At 41.7% G+C, this 25,295-nt stretch overlaps 2 protein-coding genes across 5 annotated transcripts in view; one reads left to right on the top strand and one right to left on the bottom strand.

Moving 5' to 3' along the window:
• The window catches only part of LOC111866213 (neuropeptide Y receptor type 1), a 439,022-nt gene that overhangs the window by 70,783 nt on the left and 342,944 nt on the right, over positions 1-25,295 (top strand). The gene's annotated exons all lie outside the window — the stretch shown is intronic.
• The window catches only part of LOC111866215 (cardioacceleratory peptide receptor), a 150,681-nt gene that overhangs the window by 30,906 nt on the left and 94,480 nt on the right, over positions 1-25,295 (bottom strand). For all 4 annotated transcript variants that reach the window (XM_033752164.1, XM_023854958.2, XM_033752162.1 and 1 more), the window contains exon 3: positions 9,850-9,985. In XM_033752164.1, the coding sequence (XP_033608055.1) occupies positions 9,850-9,985 (136 nt within the window). The remainder of the gene's footprint in view (positions 1-9,849; positions 9,986-25,295) is intronic.

Raw genomic sequence — 25,295 nt, 5'->3', positions numbered from 1 at the left:
CATCATCATCACCGCCACCACCATCATCATCATAATCTTCCTCCTCCTCTTCATCTTCATCACCACTATCATCATCATCTTCTTCCTCCCCCTCTTTTTCTTCTTCATCACCACCACCATCATCATCATAATCTTCTTCCTTCTTCCTCCTCCTCCTCCTCCTCCTCCTGCTCCTCCTCCTCTTCTTCTTCTGTTGCTCCCACCTGGAGCACAGGGCATCCGTGCAACGCTTCGTTTCAGTTCAGTGTCCTAATCTAAGACAGTCGGTAGGACTCCTTGGGCAGGGGATCATTTCTTCGTCTTAATATTAACTAAATCCCGGTACTAAAAGCATAACTGCTTGAAGTAACATTGTGTTCATGACACTTTTCACACATTCTGTAATATTTCCTTCTGATTTTTCCCGCGCTGGATTTTTTGTGACTAATTTAATATTTCGAAGCATCAACAGGAACATACATACTTCTGTATCCTTCTCTATCCTATTTTATTACGTAACATCACTCTTTTAGTAATTATGGAATAGCAAATGTAGTAGAAAAGTTCAGATTCGTTGTATGGCGCTACAGGTTTCGGCTTCTTAGGGCCATACTCAGAGGCATGGTAGTAAAAAATGTTAAACTTGCTATGGTGCCTGGATAGCTCAGTTGGTATAGCAAGTGGTTGGAAGGTGGGGTTCGATTCTCGGTAAGTTCAAGAAATTCTTCTCTTTTCGAGTGTCTAGAACGGCTCTGGGGTCCAGAGATAAAGCAGACATGGCGTGAAACTGACCACTCACCTCGATCTAGTGCCGAGGTTAAGAATGGTGGAGCTATACCCCACTCCCCCATATCGTCACGGCGTTGTGTTTAATTAATTAGGCACAGGGGAGACTTTGCTTCTTCTTCGGTTTTATTAAACTCTATTGTCTTGTTGCTCCAATAAGAAATCTAACAATCTAATCATTTATAATTGATTTTGCGACAGTTTAATTCCATATTTATGTAAATGTATTTACAATTGCATTTTATGATCTTAGTTATGAGACATGACCTAACGTGATGTGTCAAAGCACTGTTTTTTGATCTGTAGCTCTTGAAAGGTTCAAGAACTCCACCTGACACTGAAATGTTTTCTGATTATTCTTGCACCTATTCATGCTATTACCTTGTTAAATTTCAACGATTTTAGAGTCCGATGACCTAGAAATGCTGCTCTAGTCTTTAACAACTAAATTAAATAACGGAAAAGCTAGAAAACATAAAGCTATCCCTATAACAGACTGTGGAGGTCCATAGAGTTGTGAGACACCGAGGCTCCCACATTTTTTTCTTGACACTCGATTCGCAATTGCGGCGAGGTTGTTAGAATTCTCGTATTTTGGAGAGTTTCAACCTGTAGATACAGCCATGATTAATAGACCTGTTGTTATTAATTTTAATGCATTCTCCGAGTTGATTGATCGATGTAGAAAAAGCTCTGTTTCTTTTGAGAATTATTTGTTTGTGAGGTTGGTATGCGTGTCTTTGATACAGGCTCCTACCTAAAGGGCATATTCCCATGGACTCTCCTAATCCATTCAAAACATAAACCAGCGCATTCTTGTCAGAGGTTTACTAACGGAACAAAATCAACAGGAGTCTACAACATTCCCGTGTTTAGTCCCGCATTCCTGTGCGAAATGCAAGTCTGTACGGAATTTGTGCATTGGGAAGTATGTTCAAACCGGAGGGAAGGAATTAGTGCACCTCTTCCCATTTGTCATGCAGATGTGGCGCTGTCAAGAAATGGGATATTTAAAGGAGAGAGAATATGAAATTATTTCAGGAGGATTTTTGCGATCCATACAAATATATATGAAAGGTATGAAAATAAAAAGAAGTATATCTCGGAAACTAATTGTCATACACGTATCCGGTTTATGTCATCTGAAATGAAAACTCTGGAAATTTCTTTTTCGTACCCGGCTTACGCCCATAAACCGCCACATTTTTGCAACCATGTTAGGAATCACCTGGACAGAGTGATGGCTGGGATATGAATTGGCAGAGGTGGACCAATCGCTTGGCCTCCTGGGTCGCCAAATTTAACCCCAGTGGGTGTTGAAACACAAGTTGAAAATTTTAAATTCGTAAAGCTTGTTATTAAGTAAATGAATACAAAAAAATGAACATTAATCTAAATAATATTTAAAAATTCAGTTCGTACCTCACAGTAAATACTGTGGTAACATTATGAAGGCAAACCAGTTATCGCTGTTTACCGTAAGAAAAATATAAGGAAACAACAAAAATCCACTCTGTGAGCAAACGTGAGAGATCTTTTTATGTTAAAGCAGGTGGCACATATAGTTATCAAACTGTTATAAAGGATGTGTGAAAATAGTGGGGGTTCAGACTGGTGACTCGATTTATTTACCACTTGGAACTACAAGTAATTAAAGCTCTGTCGCTAATCTCCACAATTCACAAATCACTATATCACTCGCTAAGCCTTTTTCCAGTCTGCTGTGTCGTCGGTCGTTCCATAGTAATGGCTTCTAACAGTGGAGATTCTTCAGCTTCACGCGCTTAGTTTCCTGTCTTCACACCCTCTAACTCCCATACTACAGGCTATTTCACAGCAATTTCCTAGTCTTCTCTTCAGCTCCTGACTTTCAATCATAATTTAGTTGGTAGCCCCTGTTGTCTTCAGGGTAACTCCTCGGCAGGTACCATATAGAAAACTCCTGTTTCCATTGTTGTAGTTGTCTAGCAACGAAATGCGTAACAGTTTCCAACAGAAACTATTGTTGTAGAGGCGTGTTTACCGCATCTTTACGTTCCAGTGGCTGTTGTTTCGTTGTTTATTTTGAGGTCTTTGCCAAGCAACGGGTCTATACGTCACAATATTATGGAGCTTGTGAAAAGTGTTACCTTTCAAACGTATGTCATCGAAGGGCCGCGCCATAGTTCAAGCGGTTAGCCGCTGGCTCCCACCGCGGCGGCCCAGGTTCGATCCCGGGTCTGGTCAAATATGATTTGTGGTAGACAAACTGGAGCTGGGGCAGGTTTTCTCCGAGCACTTAGGTTTCCCCTGCCAATCTTCATTCCACTAGTTGGTCCACAATCACCCTCACCTATCATCTGGGGCTGGTACAATAGGCCAGAAGTGACCGCAGTACAAGGGACTTAGTCCCACCCCAATAACAATAAAAAAAAGGAATTGAAGCGTTTCTGAAACACCCCATATTAATCTGGAATCCTCTGTCTGAGGATAAAAACGGTGTGCAAGGGAAGATGACCTGGGCTCTACATAAATAAGGCTTTTGTTTTGAGTCCTGGGGGCTCTAAGCAGCTCGCTTTAACACCATGTAAATAAACTTTTATACCTACCTATTACCTAGGAATGACAACACTGCCTTCACGAACGTAGCCCGCGGCTTCATGAATTCATTTTGATGACGTGTATTCTTAATATGAACTGTATTGTTGAAGACAACCATATATTAACCCTTTAAAGCCCAAAGAACAGAAAGAGAAAAGAAATATTTGTGTGTGTGGGGGGGAGTGTGAGGGACGATATCGGCCGTGTAAGAGTTCAGGCGGTTACTCGCCAGCTTCCAACCGCGGTGGCCTGGGTTCGATTCCAGGCCAGGTCGTATGGAAATGTTGTTTACAAAGCATCAAGAGGGCAGGTTTCTTCCGAGTACTTTAACTTCCACTGCCAATTCTCACTACACCGAGTGCTCCATTTTTTATCATCCAATCACGGTTGCTATACAAAATGTGCCTGAAGGAAATATCAATATTCTGGGAGGTCATTCTAAGCAAAAAAGTGTACATGTACACGTGTCCTATTCCGGACGGTTTCCGATAGTGACCTATTTCACTGTACTGTACACTGTACACTATACACTGTGCAGACGAGCAACACGCCATGTCCTCACACAAGTTGCACCGAGATAGAGCTATTTCACTGTACTGTACACTGTACACTATACACTGTGCAGACGAGCAACACGCCATGTCCTCACTCAAGTTGCGAAGTGCATTTGTGTTGTCGGAGGAATTTTCGGAAGTGTATTACACTAGGTAAACTATACCAACTTTTTCACTTGAACAATAAATACTGGTATTAGGAACCGTACGTTATGTCCCTTTCTTATCAACAATTTTGGAACTGTACAGTGAAATAACTCTATCTCGGAAACCGTTCGGAATGGGACACATGTACATTTTAGCTTAGAATGGCCGATACTATGACCTCCCAGAATAATGACCTTTCCTCCTGGGACATCCTCTATGGTGTGTTCTTATATTTGAGAGTTTCGCGGTTCGACTATAAGATATGACATTGGCTATCTTGACCGAGGTGTTTAGTGGTGTTTCTCGGTCCCTCCACGTAAACGCCGAGATAGTACCTCTGTTAGGTCACCATCTCTTCCTTCCAAATCCATTGTAATTCATCAGCCGTCATACCATTCGACGCTGAAGTCTAAATGCTGACAGCATCGTGAACCAACACACAAAACATTACTATCTTGTCTAGTTCTCGTGGTCTTTATCAGCACCTCAAGAAATATGTTGGGATAGTATTTTAAATTACCTTACAATCCTTTCCTTCCAAATACTTTCTTATTCATTATTCACTCTCATACAGTCTTTCGACGCTGTATAGCGTGAGATACCGGCAGTGTCGTTAAATAAACTCTGAATCAAAATAACAAAACGAATCGGGATATTTTCAGACTTTGATGTTCATTTTCGACCGTCTCTGTGGTCTAGTGGTCAGAGTTCCTGGCTACAGATCCAGAGGTACCGGGTTCGATTCTCGGCGCTACCAGATTTTCTGAGAAGTAGTGGGTCTGGAACGGGGTCCACTCAGCCTCGTGAGGATAATTGAGGAGCTATTCCAAGGAAACAGCGGCTCCGGCCTAGAAAACCGAGATTAACGACCTTGGGGATTCGTTGTGCTGACCACCTGACACTCTATATCCGCAAAAGTTGGCACTAACTTCGCCGACAAGCGGCGTTCGCTCGGTCGGTATAGTTCGCTTGCAGACTACAGACCACGGAGTTTGTTTTTGGTGTTCATTTTCTGGTGTGGTTTTAGAGCTGGTTTCTGGTGTGCTGGTTGTCCGTATTGGAAATTGTAAGAAGCTGTGATATCATTTACATTCTCTGAAAATGCGAAGCTCTGTTTTAGAATTCAAGTGGGTGAAACACTTATGTCAATCTAGTTTCATCTTCGTTCCTTTATGTAAGAATCCAAGTGACTTAATTCCGAAAATTAGATTACAAAGATATGAAGTCCGTTTATGTCTGGGTTAAATTTACGTGTTACCAGGCGACGTATAAAAAGGAACAGACTGTACCAAAGTGTAATTAGGGGAGGTGATAAATTTGTCTGTATTCATTCCCCTAACAGCAGTAGTTGGGATGCCTACCTGATAAGTAGGAATAAGTAGATTAGTTCGGAATGCTGCAAATTTGTTATGGTTAGATCAGCGCGCCTGAATGCGGCGCATGTACCGTGGCGTATAGACTCCGTAAACAGCGGTCGTTGCTAAGTAACGCCTGCAACATGTATGCAACAATAGAACCAATCCAAGCACCAATCCGTACCCCATCTATAGTCATACACTCCCAAATACGTGACAGTATCTTGTTGGCGGTAGGGACGGGGGACGTAAGTATTAATACGTATCAAAATTATAATTATTTTTAAGTGTGGTGCCGGCCAAATTTCAGCACAGAAACCCGAAAATGTTGGACGATCTGTAAAATTATTTTATTTTATACGATATTCAGTACATTTTCTGGCTGTCCCTGTTAACTGATGGAAGGCGCAACCTTGTTCCTGCAGTAGATGCAATATAAAACTATAAACCGTAATATATAGCAGTGACACGCTATCAGGACAAGGCACACTGATGATACATCCGCCCTTTTGTATTTACCGCATTAGGCCGAATATAAAGAGTGATAAAGGTAAAAGGTAAAGCTATCCCAGTAACAGGCCATGAAGGCCCATAGGGTTGTGAGACGTCGAGGCTCCCACATTTTCTAGACAATCGGCTCACAGATGGCGGTAAGGTTGTGAGCCTTACGCCCCGGCCGCCCTCTACCCCTCCAGGAAGATTCCTGGTACTCATTTCTGTTAGAGGCTGAGTCGACCCCAGGGTCATAGTGTTGCTGGAAGGTTCACGTGAATTGAAACATATAATGACCTTACCGGGAATCGAGTGTGCAACCTTCCTGCTTGTAACATAGTGTCTCACCCAACTACGCTACCGCCTGCCCCCATATAAAGCGTGTTTTTTCTTATTATTGCTTCTTAGAAAAGGGGGGGGGGTCGCCTTATTTACAGGTTCTTAGGAATAAACATGAAGCATTTTATTTAAGGTACTGAATTTTAAATGTATTTCTTAACAGTATAATTTTAACGATTTTTTGTTCACAAAAGCCAGGACTAAATGACATATTCAGTTTTGTCAAAGAAGCTTCCACCTTGAATTTGTCCCTGGAGAAATAAGAGGTCACCTCACATTTTGGCTTGTGCGGTACTCACGGCTACGAAGTTTGGGAAGCACCAGTTAGAGAGTGTTTTATTTGAGATTTAGACCATTGCGTGGAATTGAAGTGAAACCGCACATAGTAAGCTTTATTATGGCAGAACGAGTATTTATCCTCTGTAAGTAATGGAATATCTGAAAGCTCCCTTCTAGTTCCGTCTAGCCCCTTCATATTACACTGAACTGAACGGATTGCAAGTAACGACATTAAGCAGCCTGAGGTGAAAACGCTCTGTCAAATTCGAAATTAGAAATTTACAGCGACAAAGCAAATAAACTGAAACTAACGGAGAAACAGCGCAGAACTGTGTAGAGTCTAAAGGGTTCTGACGGTTGTGTGTAACACTCGGAATTACTGGGTTTTTGGAACTTGTCCATCATCCCGTATTCTAAGGAACTAGAATACACAGCGTTTCGGGTACTGGATCTGTTTCCGTTCTCAGGTGAGGGAGAGACACCTACTCTAGAAAGAGCCAACTTCCAACGCTGGACAACCTTTGTCAATACAAACAGATCCAGTTCCCGTAACGCTGTGTACTCTAGTTCCTTAGAACACGGGACGATGGACAGGTTCCAAAAATCCAGTAATTCTGACTCTACAATTATCTACGGTATTGTTATTTTCACTAAGAAATATAATGGCAGTTATAATAGTATTGGTAGTAGTAGCAGTAGCATCAGTAGTAGTAATAGCAGCAGAATCAGTAGCAGCAGTAGTAGTAACAGTAGTAGCACTAGTGTTAGCAGTAGTGGTAGTAGCAACAGTACCGGTAGTAGTAGTAATAGTAGTAGTAGTCGTAGTAATAGTAGCGGTAGTAGTAGTAATAATAGTGGCACTAGTTGTAGCAGTAGTTGTGGTAGTATCAGTGGTAGTAGCAATGGTACCGATGGTGGTGGTAGTAGTAGCAGCAGTAGTAGTAACAGTAGTAGCACTAGTGTTAGCAGTAGTGGTAGTAGCAACAGTACCGGTAGTAGTAGTAGTAGTAGTAGTAGTCGTAGTAATAGTAGCGGTAGTAGTAGTAATAATAGTGGCACTAGTTGTAGCAGTAGTTGTGGTAGTATCAGTGGTAGTAGCAATGGTACCGATGGTGGTGGTAGTAGTAGTAGTCGCAGTAGTAGTAACAGCGGTGGCACTAGTTGTAGCAGTAGTGGTGGTAGTAGCAACAGTACCGGTGGTAGTAGCAGCAGTAGTAAGTGGTAGTAGCATTGGTGGTAGCAGTAGTAGCAGTGGTAGTAGCAATAGTACCGATAGTGGTAGTGGTGGTGGTGGTAGTAGTAGTACTAGCATTAGTGGAAGCAGTAGTGGTGGTAGTGGTAGCAGTAGTAGTAATATATTGTGACATGTTGACCTTTACCTCCCCAGCGGAACGTGGCGGTAACGTAACGCTCGCGTCACTACGGTAATAGGCGAGTTCCCGCCCCGCCACTCCCCTCCGCGGTGACGTCACCGAGGGATATCGCGGTCGCTAGGCANAGTCAGTTGTACTGAGACAGTCAGCGAGTCCTGGAGCTACCGCCGAGTTAGCCAGCAACTAGTCAGTTGTATTGTGGCATTTTTCAGTGTACTAATTGTGATACTGCAGATAGCAGTAATCGTCAGATTGTAATTTGGGTGATTGTGAGAGCGGATGTGAAATAAAATTCGCTACATCGAATACATCGTGAAGTTATTTGTCGCGATATACCCCGCGATACGCGACAATATTTAGGTCTATTCTTACGATGCTCTCACCATCCCAAATGTTCAGTGCGAATGGTAGTACGGTTAGGGTACTATCAGCAGTCGCATTAGAAATGGTTGAGTGCCGTGCTGGTAGCATTGTTCCTAACGTTGTTTGAAATAACAGCCGTAATTTTTTGGGGGCTTAGGATAATTCTCCTGCACACAATGTCGAGATTAACCCTTCAAAGAATGACATTTCGGATAAAAATGTTTGAAGATACAGTTCCTACAACACAGAACAAAAAATGCGACTCCATGAAAGACCAACCGGTTAATGCTGTTTATGAAAATAACCACTGCTTATTGTGAGAGCCACGCGAAGTAGATATATAAATTGCCAGTAAATATTGTTAGATCATAAATGATATAATGATATAAATTATATCATTTATCGTATGGAGTGCAACAGGATGCTTAAATATAATATTGTTAGACCAGGCTGCATGTATAATAACCATGTTATGAGTGGGTAGCGCTATATAGTGCTTACTGAAGCAAAGGAATATCTTTATATTCTTAACTTCAAGTTTGTGATATCAATGAAAACAAAGTTGTGGAATGATTTCTTTTTCAGCCGGTAGTCATATCGGACTTATCAAATATCTCACATATGGCGTGCGTTGTATACTTGACCTTGACACTAAAAGTGAGGTTCACAGAACGGCAATCATGCTCTTCGGAAAGAAAAAATCGTTGACGCAAAAGTAGCAACAGTAAGGTGTAGTTTGACCGCGCCATAGCGCAAGCGGTTAGTCGCTGGCTTCCCACCGCGGGGGCCCGGGTTCGATCCCGGGTCTGGTCAAGTGGGATTTGTGGTGGAAAAAGTGGCGCTGGGGCGGGTTTTCTCCGAGTACTTCGGTTTCCCCTGCCAATCTTCTATCCACCAAATTCTGCATCATCATAATCACCAGGGGCAGGTACAATAGGCCAATCAGTGGCCGCCGTGCCGAGTGGACCCGGTTGGACTCCACCCCCCACTAAGCGATTTAAAAAAAAAGTGTAGTTCGGAAGTAGGGGCGATAATGGAACACACAGTACGCATGCGTAATAAGAAATTTACAAGCTGCATTGCTTAGTAGACAAGACTTGTGTGGATAGGGCGCACAAAGGATATAGACGTAATAATGAATCTTGTATCAAAATATGAACCAAGTATCTCTAAAATTTTATAGTCACGTTGTCCGCCATATCAGCGCTGCCAACCGGAGTTTATTTGCAAAAGCAAACTCCCAAAAGTAAACCTTCGAAGATTTACAGGTATTTACGTTTTAAATAATCAAAAGCCCGACATATTCAGAACAGAATCAAATACCTAATCTTTAAAAACAAAACCGGAATCCAGTCCTTGTGAACTTGTTGGAGGAAAATGGGGTTAATCTTTGGGACTTCTTTTCTTACTGATAAACTTTTAAGTCTGGCAATGTTATCATGTAGGCAAACATGGCCATAACTCTTACAGTTATTTCAGCTACCTCGCTAACACGTCAAATACAAAGTTTTAAGGATTTGAAATGGATTTCATTGACCAAGACTGATCCAAAGGTGATTTTTTGTAATGTTAATGAATATTCAAGATGACAGTGTCTCTTACCTGCCAGAGCTAGATGCTTGATGAAGAAATTCATCTTTGACTTGCGAGATTTGTTGGGAATCAGTGCTAGGAGTACTGCGATGTTCCCTATGACGATGCTAGCAAACAGAATCCAGAGCACCGTCAGCTGTTCGGTCTGTGAACACACGACATAACAGTGGCTCATTGTGTGGAAATGTCCTGTGAAGTGAACACGAACTGCAGGAGTGGTTTGCCAGAGTTTTTGTACTTGACGTGATATTTTGGTTTACGCAACAGAGGGAGGGACGAAGAATACTGTATTCTGCAATATAACGACGTGTAGTCCGTTGAAAATCAACGGACATTTCGAAGCAAAACATTGCCTCCATCTTCAGGGCCAAAGGGTGGAACGTCAGTTGATTTTCAACAGACTACACGGCGTTATATCCCAGAAGTTGTTAGTCTTCATAACCACCGGCGTATAAAACTCGAATCCTACAGAGGGATGGGATATTTGTCAGGTTTTTGCACATTTGTCAGGTGGTCTTGCTTCTGGTTTCTAAATTACGGAAAATAAAGAATAAATTAGCGTTGTCTCTCTCATAAAACAGGATGTAAGCTTACATGGTCGATGAGAGCTTAAGTCTAATTGAGAATCTGTCTTGACATATGCGTTTGGATCTGTGATCTGTTAGCAGAAGCGGGCGAATTTCACATGATTTCCTTTCGACACAGGCAGTACTCAAAGTAATAAAATTGCTTATTTATTATGACGATTTCACTAAAACACATTCGTGTTCAAAAAAATAAAAGATAACCGAAATTTCCAAAGGCTGTAATATCACTTGTCTTTCCTAAAACGCCAATGATTCTCCTTGTACAGATCGCCCTATGTGATATTTAAAAGTTTTACAAGACATTACTTTTTATCACTTTAGCATGATTAATTTCATGTACTATAAGCTAATTATTTTGAACAATTGTGATAACCTAAAAGGAGTATGATACTTGGAAAACCTGGGCCTTGGTTGGAATTGAACATTAAAATGTATCTTAAGGAAACAGAATGGTTGTGGAATGGATTAGTTAGGTTCTTGATACGGACTAGTGGAGGTCTCTTATGACAATTTTAATTAACCTCAAAGTATCTTAAAAATCCTTTGAAACCCAGTGGTTACTATACGTACCACATACTTTAAAATATTGAAACTCTGCATTCTGTCCACAGAATGCATTTGTATGTTTCATAAGATTCTCAAAATAAATAGTTCCCCCCCTCCACAAACGACCTTAACCGGTTGGTCTTTATAACGGAGACGTAATGTGTTTCCTGTGAGGTACGAACTAAATTCTTATATGTGGAAGAAATTAAGCCTTTAATAGGTTAAGAGACGTGTAACGTCTATATCTGCTCAGAGATTATGTCCCCTTGAGTTTCATATTTTGACAAAATGTAAGGAGACACGATCAGTTTCTGCTGTAATAAAACCTCAGCCGTTCTTTCACTGAAAATTTCGAATATGAGAACGATCATAATTTTAAATAACCCAGAGGACCTGTCGCTTGGGGATCTGGTTGGAAACTCAAAGCCTAATCACTGAAGCTAGAATGCGTTTGTTTCTCCATGATGTAATTTTACCTCTACATGTCTGAGGGCAGTGCCCGAGGTACGGGTAACAGAAGCACTAATGAACTCCTGTTTTAAGCACGTTTGGTTAATTTTTTAACCTTCCCTTAGCTTCGTCAGGTTCTTTTTCCTTCCATTCTTACGCGACAGATTGCGTTATTCTGTATAACTCTTTTTTAATTAAGCTTTATATTAACTCTCTTCATGCATCCGAGGCATCTTAAAAAGTCTTAACCCTCATTTGGTCAAGAGATTCTCCACCTACAGTAGATAAGTATTTAGGGAACTGAGAGTTCATTAACATGCTTAAAGTAAGCTCAGTCAATATAGTGAATAGGATACAAGAGTAAACCTAGTGACTCACTGGACGACCGAGGAATCAGAGTTTGATTCCCGACAGGGGAAAAATATTTTAATCATCATACCGGTACTGAGGTCTTATTCACCTCCTCTGTAATTGGTACCTGGGGCTCTATACTTCGGGGTAAAGTGGGCGGGACGTGAAACTGACAACTCACCTCCATCTAGTGACTAGATTAAAAACGTGTGCAGTTATATCTTCAGTAATCAGGTACAGTTAAGAATGTACCAGTACCTCGCCATTTGTATATATTCTGAGCCAATGGGATTTAGTTCACGCTTCCAAATCTTATTTCTCTCAAATCAATTTTCATATCATTTCCTGTCGATACACAGTCTCCCAAGTAATCTTTTGATAATCGACCGCCTCTGTGGTCTAGTGGTCAGAGTTCTTGGCTGCAGATCCAGAGGTCCAGGGTTCGATTCCCGCCGCTACCAGATTTTCTGAGCAGTAGTTGGTCTGGAACTGGGTCCAGTCAGCCTCGTGAGGATAACTGAGGAGCTATTTCAAGGAAATAGCGGCTCTAGTCTAGAGAACCGAAATTAACGGCCGTGGGGAACCGTTGCGCTGACCACGTGACACCCTCTATCCACAAAAGTTTGCACTAACTACGTCGACAAGCGGCGGCCGCTCGGTCGGTATAGTTCGCTTGCGGACTACAGGCCACGGAGTTTTCTTTGTTTATGCATTAAATCTGTTTACCTCATGTTCATTCTCTCTCCGATAGCATAGGGATGATAGCTCAACCAGGAATCCCCAACTTAAGGAAGTCCCTAAGTACGTAATACTGTGAAGATCACATTACAACTGCACGATTACGAACAGGGATGACAAACCTGTGGTAGAACGCGAAGGTAGACACGAACTAGGAGCTAGTTCCATCTATATCCGAAGTTCAAACGCCTCTTCTTTAAGATCCATCATAATAACGACATCCAAACATAAAGGCGTCTTCTACTTTAAGTGCAATTGCTCGCTCAGTCTAACAGTATATTGATTTCTATTGAAACTTTCTGAGTAGTGACTGTTGTTGCTGCTTTTGTTTCCCCATATGACAAGTTTCATTTTGAATAGGTCATTTATGTACCATCCGTCAAAGAGACTTGTGTGGCTTTCTTCTTTGCGGGTATGTTTATTTGATACGCGAAATGATAAATATTCTTTAGACACAAGAATGTTATTAATGAAGGCGAGAGCTTACTGAATTCGAGAATAGGCCTGCTTGCTGCAATGGAGTTGAGGCTCCCCTGTTTCCGCTCTATTCTGCCATTCAAATATCGAAGATTAAGATATACTAGTAGAATGATGCACTGTCATTTTATATGTAATATTGGTTGTGTGGGTGTAGACTGGATTCATCTGGCTCACGATACGGACCAAGTAACGGACTTCTGTGAACACGGCAATGAGCTTTCGTGTTCCATAAGTTTCTTCAGTGGTCAAGCAACTACTAGCTTCTCAAGATGGATTCATGTCGGTGGTGTAACTTTCAAATTAATACTAAATTCTCACTTGGTTTTGTTAATACTGTGACATTTAGACTCATTGCCATGTAACAGCTATGTATACAGGCGACAGTACAACAGCCGTTGCTAGGTAACAGCTCTGTGGACACGTTGTTTCCCCTGCAACGACGTTGTTATGACAAGTATCTGAACATAGCCCCTACCATCGCGAATACAGCAACACGACAAGCATCCAGATGACAGTTTAGAAAAATACAAGCATACAATAATCAGTAACATGCACATCTACAAATATAACATGTTAGGACAGTACCAAGAGCTATTCGGTATACACCTGCAGAAGAGAGACATAGGATGATCTAGAATAGGAGGGGATGACTCAGACGGAAAAGGCTCCGAGGGCCATCTAGCAGCTGATGATCATCTTAGAGCACCAGAGAGGCCTAAAGAACCGAAGAGAATTTTGCAGTTAGTTTCGGTCATTATCAGCGGCTACATGGGGGCTTATGTCTGTGTATGATCCGTTCCGTCCTCTTGAAGACTGTATTGATCCTTCCACGTTAATATTGGGCGTCACTCGCTTTCTTTTCATATAAAACCCAAACCAGGAAAAGCCTCGGGTGATGAATCCAAACTAGATTCATCTATTAATCCGCCGAATAGAAACCCGGAGAAGGTATGTGATCAGAAGAAGAGAAGTTAATAAATAGCTTTTGTTTTAACTTGCGAGAACAGTGAAATACGAAATCAGTTGACATGATATGCATACACACTAAATGTTTAAAGCAGAAGAAGGAGAGAAATTCAATTTGTTTGCAACCACGATCACCGTTCGCTTCTTCCGTAATTTATACTGTTTTATATCGTCTAATTGATCTTTTTTTTGTTATTAATTAATTAAGACTGGGTAACCCAGAACTTAATTACAATTAGAACTAGTTGGATAACTAACGATTATTTTTTTCTAAACCTAATTTTTTTTTTCCTTTGGCACTACAGCCCCAGTGGGCCTAGGCCTACCTCCATGAACTTCTCCGTTCACTTCGGTTTTTCTAGATCTTACACATACGGTAGGACTCCTTGGGCGGGTGATCAGCTCGTCGCAAGGCCTCTACCTATACACAAACAAAGAAAATCGCACACAAACATCCATGCCCTGAGTGGGATTCGAACCCACGATCCCGGCTTCCGAGCGAGCGAAGACAGTGCATGCCTCAGACCTCTCGGCTACCGTGACCGGCTTTCTAAACCTAATATACTACGTAAATTAAAACTAAGTCACTCCCACTGAATTACTTAGTACTTTAACATTTAACTTGTTCGAACGGCTTCTTCCGTTTGAGTCGTCTAATGATATTGTTCACGTTGAGAAGTCTGGACGCTTCAATGTTGAAGTCTCATCCCTTGATCTTAGTGGTTACTATACGTACCATCAGCTTTAACATTATAGAATTCTGCATTCTGCCCAGTGCGAACTTGTGTGAATCTTACACTAAAAATGATTGTTCAGTTGTTTTTCTTTCCTCTTGCTCCCACTGTGGAGCATAGGGCTGATTTCTCAGTTTCATGATCATTTTTACAGGTGGTAGGGTTCCTTGGACGGGCGATCAGCTAGTCACAAGGCCTCTACCTATACACAGGACAACACAAACACAGAATTAAGCCATATACATATCGAACATCCATGTCTTATGTGGGATTCGAACCCACGGTCCCGACTTCTGAGCAAGCGAAGAGAGTAGATGCCTTAGACCACACGGCTACCGTGACCGGCATTGTTTAATTATAAAGCATTAATTGGTTGGTCTCTGTTATGGAGGGCAGTCCACTCCCTACGTCAAAAGTTAAAGATAATGGTAAGTTTATCCCATTTTTAATCTATCAAATACGACATGAAGACATATGGGGAGAGAAGTGAAGGTACAGCTCCAACATTCTTAACGTCAGCACTGGATTGAGGTGAGCGGTCAGCTTCACGCCTCGGCCGCTTTACTCCCCGAAGAAACAGCCCCCCCCACGCCCAGGTCCCCCTGTATAGAAGGCTAGGTGGATCCCTGAGCCGTTCTGGATGGTATAGAGGCGAGAGAAATCTCTTGCCCCGTGTCGGGAATTGAACTCCGATTTCTCGGTCGTCCAGCCATTAACCCAGTCACTACATCGACTGAGCTATTTTTTAAAATGTTATGTAGGTGAAACTTATGCTTCATAGTATCAGCATACAATATTTTGTCTGCATTTTTTATTTTTATTTGCGCGCCTTGGAGAGCAGCGCAGAACGGGGAACCCCACTGCAATATGTGATGGACAGCAGAAATGTTATGAATCTCGTATAAATTCTAAGAATGGAGCAACACTTCGAAGCTTGCGGTTCGTCTAATTCAAACCTGACATCACAGAAAACACACTGAATCTCAATTAAGAAGGTCAATCGACTCAAGACGTTTAGGCAAATAATGCTTCTTAACTCTTAGACTGAATGACTGCTAAATTGCTGTTGGTCCTCGCCAGCATAGTGATCCTTGTTTCCGAGTCCCACGGGACTCACGGCTATCTTCCTCTGACTGTTCTGGGAGCCTTCACACAACCCTCTCATTCTGAGAATCTTCCGAAACAAGTATGCTCCGTTAGCAAAGCAGCTGGTGCATACAATATCCCACTTCTTTAAAAACTAAAATAAAGTTAACACGCTGCACCAATAGTGCGTGAAATAATTGGTCGTGGTAGGACGTATCAAGTTGTGTATGCTTCCTATATGTATATATATATATATATGCGTGTGTGTGTGTGTATTACGTATGTCGTCCTTGTAGTTTACATTATTGTTCTTGTACATTAGTGGATAATGTAATCAAATTTCGAACAATAACAACGAAAGCAGCACAACTGAATGTTAATTTCGGTACACTGAAAATATTTGTTCAAGCTGACCTCGAAATCACCGCAGTTCTGCATCTCATTATCTTATTATAGACGCACCCTTAACCCAATCTAATTTTTTTTTTTACTATTTGTTTTTGTCATAATTAGGTCTAAATATAAAGGTTAGAATCCTTGTAAAGCTGATAGTAGCAAATATTTTTACGAAATAATTCTTCTTTTTACCGTGTTAACAACAGCCGCCACTGATCCCTGTACTAAAGCAGATGAAATCAGCCCGCGTTCTGTTCACTTAATTTCTTTAAGATCCTGCCATATAGCACTGTGCCTGGTTCCACCAGGGCGTCAGTTCTATTCAAGTTCTCAGAATAAATGTTTTTTATTGCTAGTGGTGTGGGACCAAGTCCCTTGTACTGCAGCCACTTCTGGTCTATTGTAGTATCTATTTTTCACTTCCTCCATGCGTGCTATATGTCTCTCTCATCTCATTCTATTTAATTTGACAACTTTAATAATATTTTATGATGAATAAACATTGAAGAACTATATAAGATTAAGAAATTTAATCGAAAACAAAGCGTTTCACAGATGTCCTGTGTTCCAGAGGAAACAACAGGAATTGAGTGCGAACTACTGCTACATATTGTGACTATAGACAGCGTTTGGATTGGTGAATAGATTTAAAGACCACTTACAGGTCGTAACTATACACAACTATAACAATATCGCTATATCCACATTTTTACAGTTCACTAGAGCACACAGTCTAGTGTTCACAATCTGTTACTAGACGTTTATTGGTAACGGCTCCAACAATGGCTATTCTTCTGCCTCCGGCTCGAGATCTCTCTTCACAGACTCCCATACAGAACTACCAAATGATCTTGTCCTTTGTTCATAACACCTCGGCACGGACAACATAGAAGACACATCTCTTCTATTGTTGCTTTCGTGTCGCTACGGGGAACGTGTTTACTGAGCCGTTACCCAGAAACGGCCCTGTTACATCCGCCCATCATGTGGTCGTTGCATAGCAACGGCTATGCACGCTACAATATTATGGACATATTATTATCTTAGGTTTTTATTCTCATGTTACTTGGACTGTTTTCTCGACTGCAAATACCTCCTACATACGAATATAAAAAAATAATGTTATATTTTAGCGTCCTGTTGCACTGATTTATGTCCATGATTTATTCTGACCGTCTTACAGTGCATACATTTATTCACCTTACTCTTCTCTCTTGCACTACATGTTTCAGCACTAAAGTGCCATCTTCAGGTGCTTTTCGATGTACGTCAAACTACTTCATTGCAAGCCCTGTTGTCTTTATAACACACGCAGTCACAGGAGCAAGACACAACACAAAGCACAATACACAGACGAAAGTAGGAAGAATACTCCGATAGAAGAAGATAGGTGTGACTCGCGTATTGAGATACGACATAAGGATGACAAATCCTGAACAGTTTTAATATTTAAAATTTATCAATATATATGACGAGTATATATTTTAGTATAAAGACAACAGGGCATGCCATGAAGTAGTTCGACGTACATCGAAAAGAACCTGAAGATGGCACTTTAATGCTGAAACACATAGTGCAAGAGAGAAGAGTAAGGTGAATGAGTGTATGCACTGTAAGACGGTCAGAATAAATCATGAATATAAAATAAAATACGTTCCTCCCCTCACCTGGGGACGGAAACAGATCCAGTTTCCGATTTATTTTTCTGGTTTTTGAGAACTCCGGCGATGAACAAAGTCCGAAACCCGAGCAATTCTGAGTGAAAAACATATACTTTTTCATTAACGTCTTTGTAGACCTCACGCGATTAAGCGATCTGCAACCGGCTACGCAGCGGACAGCTGCGTGCTGCTGAAGACACCAGAAGCCGACCGGAAGGTAGAGAGCAATGCTGGTTCCACCAGAAATACGTACAGCGTTACTTTATTGCCTCAGTTTTACCTTAGCTGCAACGAACTCGAAAATATAAAATAAGACAATCCTTGAAATAAAGCAAGAAACTAAACAAAACATATTCACTCACTCAATCATAGAGCTGAGCTATTCTTGAGAAGCTGCCAATTGTGCAACTATTCAAGAACTTTCCAACACTTTATGAACCTTAGTGTTCATTACCGTGTTCACAAGAGCCCTCCACTGGTCCATATCCTGAGTCAAATCAATCCAATCCATCCCATCCCATCCTATCTCTCTAAGATCCATTTTAACATTGTCCGCCCACCTACGTCTTGATCTTCCTAGTGGTCTCTTTCATTCTGGCTTTCCCATTAATATTCTATATGCATTCCTACCTCATTCGTGCTACATGCCTTGCCCATCTCATCCTCCTTGACTTAATCATTCTAATTATACTTTAAGAAGAGTACAAGTTATGAAGCTCCTCATTATGCAGTTTTCTCCAACCTCCTGTCACTTCATCTCTCTTCAGTCCAAATATTCTCCTCAGCACCCAGTTCTCAAACACCCTCAGTCTGTGTTCCTCTCTTAATGTCAGAGACCAAGTTGCACACCCATACTGAACCACAGGCAAAATTGTAGTTTTGTATATTCTAATTTTTATGTTTTTAGGCAGCAGACAAGAAGACAAAAGTTTCTGGACTGAATGGTAGCAAGCAATCAGGTTTTGATTTGTTATATTCTTTCCCAAATATCTGAACTGTACCACATTTTCAAAACATCTGTTAGGTGTCTTTAAAACAAAACACATTACATGAATAAAGATCCATAGCCCAAGTCGTGTACACAACCCCCACTTACCCTTGATTTCCTAAGCAAAATCAGTTGTCGGTCTTTTATTTTCTTTGGCACTACAGCCCCAATTTGGGCCTTGGCCTACCTCTATGAAATTCTTCGCTTCATTTCGGTTTACTAGATCTTAGAATTCCGGTAAAACTCCTTGGGCGGGTGATCAGCTCGTCGCAAGGCCTCTACCTGTACATAAACACAGAGAAACGCACACGCACGCACACACACACACACAAACACCAAACATCTCTGCCCTGAGTGGTATTCGAAACCACGATCCCGACTTCTGAACGAGCGAAGACAGTGCATGCCTTAGGGGGCCCATACACGTACGAGTCTGGCTCGCGAGTTCGACTCGGCTCCGGTTCCAATGAGTCAAACTTGTCCGTGTGTGGTGAGATTAATCCGAGCCCGGCTCCTTGCCGAGCAGTACTCGCGAGCCACATTCTTACCGCTTGGCTACCGTGACCGCCCAGTTCTGGGTCTAGGGGTTTTTAATTTACGTGGCTTTTTAGGAATTACCCGCAAGTAGAGAACACTTATGCAGTTTGAAGTAATGTCTTTATTTAAACACTAATTTACTAACGAGACACTGTTTTATCACACTATAGGTGATGGCTTTTAATCTAAAAATCCTAAGAGACGACACCCATTAATGCGTAGGTCGAAGGTCAATTCGTATAAACTATATCGTGAAGAAGTGTGGGGGCATACACTTTGATTCAAGTTAGTCTTGATGGGCTTCAGTGGTGCGCTCTTGTGAACACGCTAATGAAGCTTCAACCTCCGTAATAGGTTGCGAATTTCCTAATCAGCCCGTTGATTATCATCTTCTGTGCTAAACTGCGCCCAGTGTGATTAGTCTGAAGTCCCATTCGCAAATAAGCGTAACATTTTAAAGCGTAAAGAGAAGATTGTGTTAATTTCGTGAAAATGATTTTAATGACAAAGTAAACGTAAAATGATTGTCACCAAGTGTGTATTAACTAATACTTCATTTTCATAAAGGTAAAGGTTTCCCTGTGCCGGTCACGGTAGCTCAGCGGTCTAAGGCATGTACTGTCTTCGTTCGATCGGAAACCGGGATCATGGGTTCGAATCCCACTCAGGGCATGGATGTTTGTGTGCGTTTTTCTGTGTTTGTGTACAGGTAGAGGCCTTGCGACGAGCTGATCACCCGCCCAAGGAGTCCTACCGAATGTGTAAGATCTAGAAAAACCGAAGTGAACGGAGAAGTTCATGGAGGTAGACCTAGGCCCACTGGGGCTGTAGTGCCAAGGAAAAAAAAAGGTATCCCTGTAACAGTCCATGAAGGTGCATAGGGTTGTTAGAAGTCGAGGTTTCCATATTTTCTAGACAATCTGCTCCGATGGTGGTGAGGTCAGCCTTACGCGCCGGCCGCCCTTTACCCCCAGGAAGATTCCTGTTACTCATTTCTGTAAGAGGCTGAGTTGACCCCAGGGCCATAGTGCGACTGGAAGGATTAGGTCAATTGAAAAATCGGATTACCTCATATGGAATCGAACCCTCGACCTTCCGGCTTGTAGCATAGTGCCTCAACCAACTTCGCTATCGCTTGCCCCTAAACAACACTATATAAAGCGTTTAATGACTAGATGATAATCACTTGCAAGGGATTAGGAAGGAAATGGCAGTGGCTTAATTAGAATAACCATCCCGGCATTTGTTTAGATAGCATAGAGAAACCACTAAGAACTTCAGCTGAGATGAAAGGTGTTTCGGCTGAGATTCGAACCGGGAAACTCCCGAATATGAAGCTTTATCGTTTGAGGCAGAGTGTTCGGTGTGTACGTTCTCTTTTAGTTTCCTCCATTCTTCTGAGTTGCTTTAGCCACGCAACTCTTGTGAAACTCATGTTGAGTTCTGACTGTACACTGCCACACCGCACGGCATGGAAGAGGTTCACAAATAATGTTCAGACATTTGAGTATGAAGTGGGGGGGGTGGCAAAATGGAGACTGCAAGGATATTGATTTGATTTGGATCATTTTCATAAAGTTGGTAAAGTTGTCCCTGTGCTTAACTAATTAAGCACCACGCTATCAACGCGTATGGGGGAGTGGATGTATACATCCACATTTTCGTGATCTCGGCACTAGTTGGAGGTGAGTTGTCAGCTTTGCGCCTTTGCTGCTTTACCCCCGGGGAAAGAGCCCCCGATACCCTTTGGATACAAGGCTGGGTGGACTCCAGAGCCGGTCTGAAAGATGTGAAGAAGAGAAAATTTTTGACCCTACCGGGACTCGAACTCAGACCCGTCGGTCGTCCAGCCCGTAGTCAGTCGCTATACTGATTATCACCTAAGTAAGTATTTTTTCTTCTTCTTGATATCTCCCTCTATTAAAAAACTAAAAAATAATGCTATTACTCTCATGATTTAAAATAAGGGTTCCATAAAATCCGAAAAAAAATCATCGTAAATTATGCATTAATATTTATGGATATACTCTTTACCTTTCATTTCGATAGGGGCCTGTTCTTCGATCTATACCGATATTTCAATTTTAGCGCGTCACGAATTTTAATAACGTCTCAAATGAAATTGCATATAATGTAAACATAGGGTCTGCCTGTCTGTCTTTGCCCTTAGCCCCGGAGTCAGCTCCGGAGATACACACTTCAGAATGTCATGTTTATAATTAAGTTGAATTTAGGGAAATATAAAGAATCAGCTGCGTTATTTGTAGGAGTTCATAACTCACTTCTACATGCTTCAGTTTTTACAGCAGATAAGGCTTAAGCTTTGTGACTGCGAAACCCCGCAATAAAACTGCATGCTGACAGCGCCAATGTAGTCGCACAGAAAATCCCTCAATTGTTCCATTAAATGACCTTGAAACAGCAGTGGAGTATATCAAGTGAGAGGCTGTTTTTTTCCGCTAAACATCTGCATGACACTCTTAATGCCATCTTTTAATAGAAATATTGTGGCAAATTTGCTGGAAGTAAGAACTGTGAAGCCAAAGAAACAGCCGTTGCTAGCGAACGGTCCTAAAACAACATTCGTTTCTAGGTAACGATCGCAAACAGGTTCCTGCGCAACAAATCCACGCGCAACAGAGGACGTACTGTTGGAAACGGTGGTTCCTACGGTTGTCCTTGTCGAGGAGTTATAAGGATGACAACATTATACAGTTGGTAGAGATGCCATTCAGAGAGGAAGGAGAGGAATAGCTATTGTTAGAAGTCGTTACCGGGCAATGACTTGTGCAGGCTGGGAAAACTTTTCGCATACTCTAGTGATTTGTAAAGTGGAAATTAGTTATGGCGCTATAATTAAGTGTAATTACGAGCTGTGTGTTAAAATGATCAATAAATGTAATATACAATCCAAACCCCGTCGAGAGTCACACTAACACTTGGCAGTAATATGCTAATTGATTTAAAACAAACCGATTTCTTCGCCTGTGTCAATTGTAATGCAGGTATATCGAACCGATTTAATAGGGGCAGGGAGTGAAAAAGGATAAATATTTGTAAAATGAAGAATGCCATCTTCTGGAATGTGGCGCCTTGTAGATCTTGTGTGAATCGACGTTTCGTGGGAAATTATCACCTCCATCTTCAGGGTCTAAAAACCCGCGATTAAGGAACCAGTTTGAGCAGGTGGCTACAGTCTGCAATATAGTTCCTAGGTTAAGAATGCATACCTCCGTACATCCACTCCCCAACACTTGCTTAATTAAGCATAGATATTCTAAAATTATACACGTATTTCTACCAAGACTGTGTATATGATTTTACCATTTGTTACTGTCGCAAGGTATTGCCTTATTTGTACTGGAAGTCTCCGTGCTGAAGCTTGCTTCTCTGCTCACGCGAATGAGAGATCCAGTAACTCTCTTCTCTGCTTGCCGTCTGTTTCCATTTGTTTTGGTCACAGCCTCATGTCTCAGTTCCGTACGTTCACTTAATAACACTATTGTTAGGAACCGTGTAAAAATTATGAAACTGCTGTTGTTAGCTTTGTACTGATCAAATTGAATTTTCGTATATGCAGAAGCGACAACCGCCCACGAACTCGGGAATTTTAAGCAACTTCCCGGAGCTCAGTGAAATGGGCGCTCTGGATCAGAAACGTACATTTGGTGGTGTAAATATCTCACAATTCTTTAGGCACAATGGACAAATATCGGGAAGACTGATGTTAGTCATAACACTGAAAATTATTCTTCACGAAATATTTTACTTAATAAATAGAGCATAGTGCTTCGTTGGTTCCTGTGATCAGTCCAGCTAAAAGATGACTCAAATGAGTAATATTTGTTTGTATAGTGAATTCGAATTTTATATAATGTGACGTGCTGCCTGAAAGCCGGATTATAGGACGTATATTTGTAATATTAAAAATTATGAATCTCCACATTACATAAGTATTCAAGCCTTGTCGAACTCTTTCAGGAAGTAAATTCACTTCACTTAAGCAAAAATACCGCAACATAAAGTGAATTTAAGACACTCCTCCATGCTAATATTTGAGTATGGATGGATAAGGTTTATTCTCAAAGGTATTAAAACTCGGAGAATTCCAATATCCGCATTTCAAGATACTGTAGACAGTATTATTTGAGTTGAAGGACTGGCCGAAATCTCTAGGGGCTTGGCGTTCCAAAATCGCCTTACTGGCAATCGATCTTCGCTCGACATCATACAACTGAAGGACACTGATCTGAAGTCGTCTGTGTTAGGCCCTTAAAGAACGAATGTGATCCAAATAATAATTACAAATTTGACAAAATTTTTTTTATTATTGCTAGTGGGGTGGGACTAAGTCCCTTGTACTGCGGCCACTTCTGGCCTATTGTACCAGCCCCAGATGATAGGTGAGGGTGATTGTGGAGCAATTGGTGGAATGAAGATTGGCAGGGAAAACCGAAGTACTCAGAGAAAACGTGCCCCAGGACCACTTTGTCCACCACAAATCCCACTTGACCAGACCCGTGATCGAACCCGGGCCGCCGCGGTGGGAAGCGAGCGACTAACCGCTTGAGCTATGGCGCGGCCTAATTTGACAACTAACTCCAGAATGAAGCCGGATATTTTATGATCATCTGGCTTATAATTTGAAATGAAATATTGTAAAGTTTTCCCTGTGCTTAACTAAGCACCACGACATGAATATGTATAGTGGCGTGAAGGTTTAGCTCCACCATTCTTGACTTCGGCGCTAGATAGAGAGGAGTGGTCACATTCACGACTCGACCGCTTTACCCCAGGGTAAGAGCCCCTGGTACCTATCGGAGAGGAGGCTTTGCGGGTCCCAATGCTGGTCTCGATGTTGTGGAGAATAGAAAAGGTTGCTCTGCCGGGAAACGAAACCCGGCCGTCCACCTCGTAGCCCATCTCCATACCGAGTGACCTATACCGGTTGTTCAGGGAAATATTGAAGGTAAACTAATGTGATATGTCCGTGAACGACTTCAGTATGGTAAAATTACGTACCACCTCTTCTCTTTTTCTTTGACAGAGAAGAGACTGAAAAGGCTCAGTGTATTGCTTAATGTAAGGTAAAGTTATTGCTTACTTTTAATGAAATGTGAGGAAAGTGCGGTCTTACCGGAAACTGGATTGAAACTGAGTATATTACTGCACAGTCGTATTCCGTGTAAGCAGGTAGTGACTGGGTGTGGTTAAGGAAAAGTGTAATATTTCTCTCAAGATTAAAATTGTAACTGTTGAGAACTGAGATAACGAAATGCATAGGCAGAGAGAATAAGTTTATAGGGAACTTTATAAAAATATTAAGATCTTTGGATTTGAGAGATAGAACTGATTTTAGGATTGTGGTCTTGTGGACTAAGAAATTATGTAATCCTGTAGCCGGATGCCGACGTTTCAGAAGGATATACATCCCTACTATTCGGACCAGAAGTGACTGCAAATCATTTTTCACTGACAATTATGATGCAGTAACCGATCGAAACAGACTTCCCGCCCACTTGAACTCTGCATATGGAGGTATCAGGCTAAACGCTATCACAAAACAAAACAAACTCCGTAGTTCTGTTCCGCAAGGGAACTATATCGACCGAGCGACCGCAGTTTGTCGGCTAGTCGTGAGGATAACTGAGGAGCTATTTCAAGGAAATAGCGGCTCCAGTCTAGAAAACCGAGATGAACGGCTGTGGGGATCCGTTGCGCTGACCACGCGACACCCTCCATCCGCTAAAGTTGGCACTACTTGTTATCACGCCCCGTAAAACCATAGTCTTAGGAAAAGAATCTCCGTGCAGTAACTGTATGGCGTATGCGTTTCACTTACTGGCTACAGCAAATAGAGGTCGCGGATCCGTTCTGGAAATCTGCGAATTTATTTGAAACGACGTCAAGCGGGTACATTTTTACCGCAAGAAAC

The sequence above is a fragment of the Cryptotermes secundus genome, unplaced genomic scaffold (assembly GCF_002891405.2).
Source record: "Cryptotermes secundus unplaced genomic scaffold, Csec_1.0 scaffold682, whole genome shotgun sequence".
Lineage (NCBI taxonomy): Eukaryota > Metazoa > Arthropoda > Insecta > Blattodea > Kalotermitidae > Cryptotermes > Cryptotermes secundus.
This window is presented reverse-complemented; position numbering and strand designations above follow the sequence as displayed.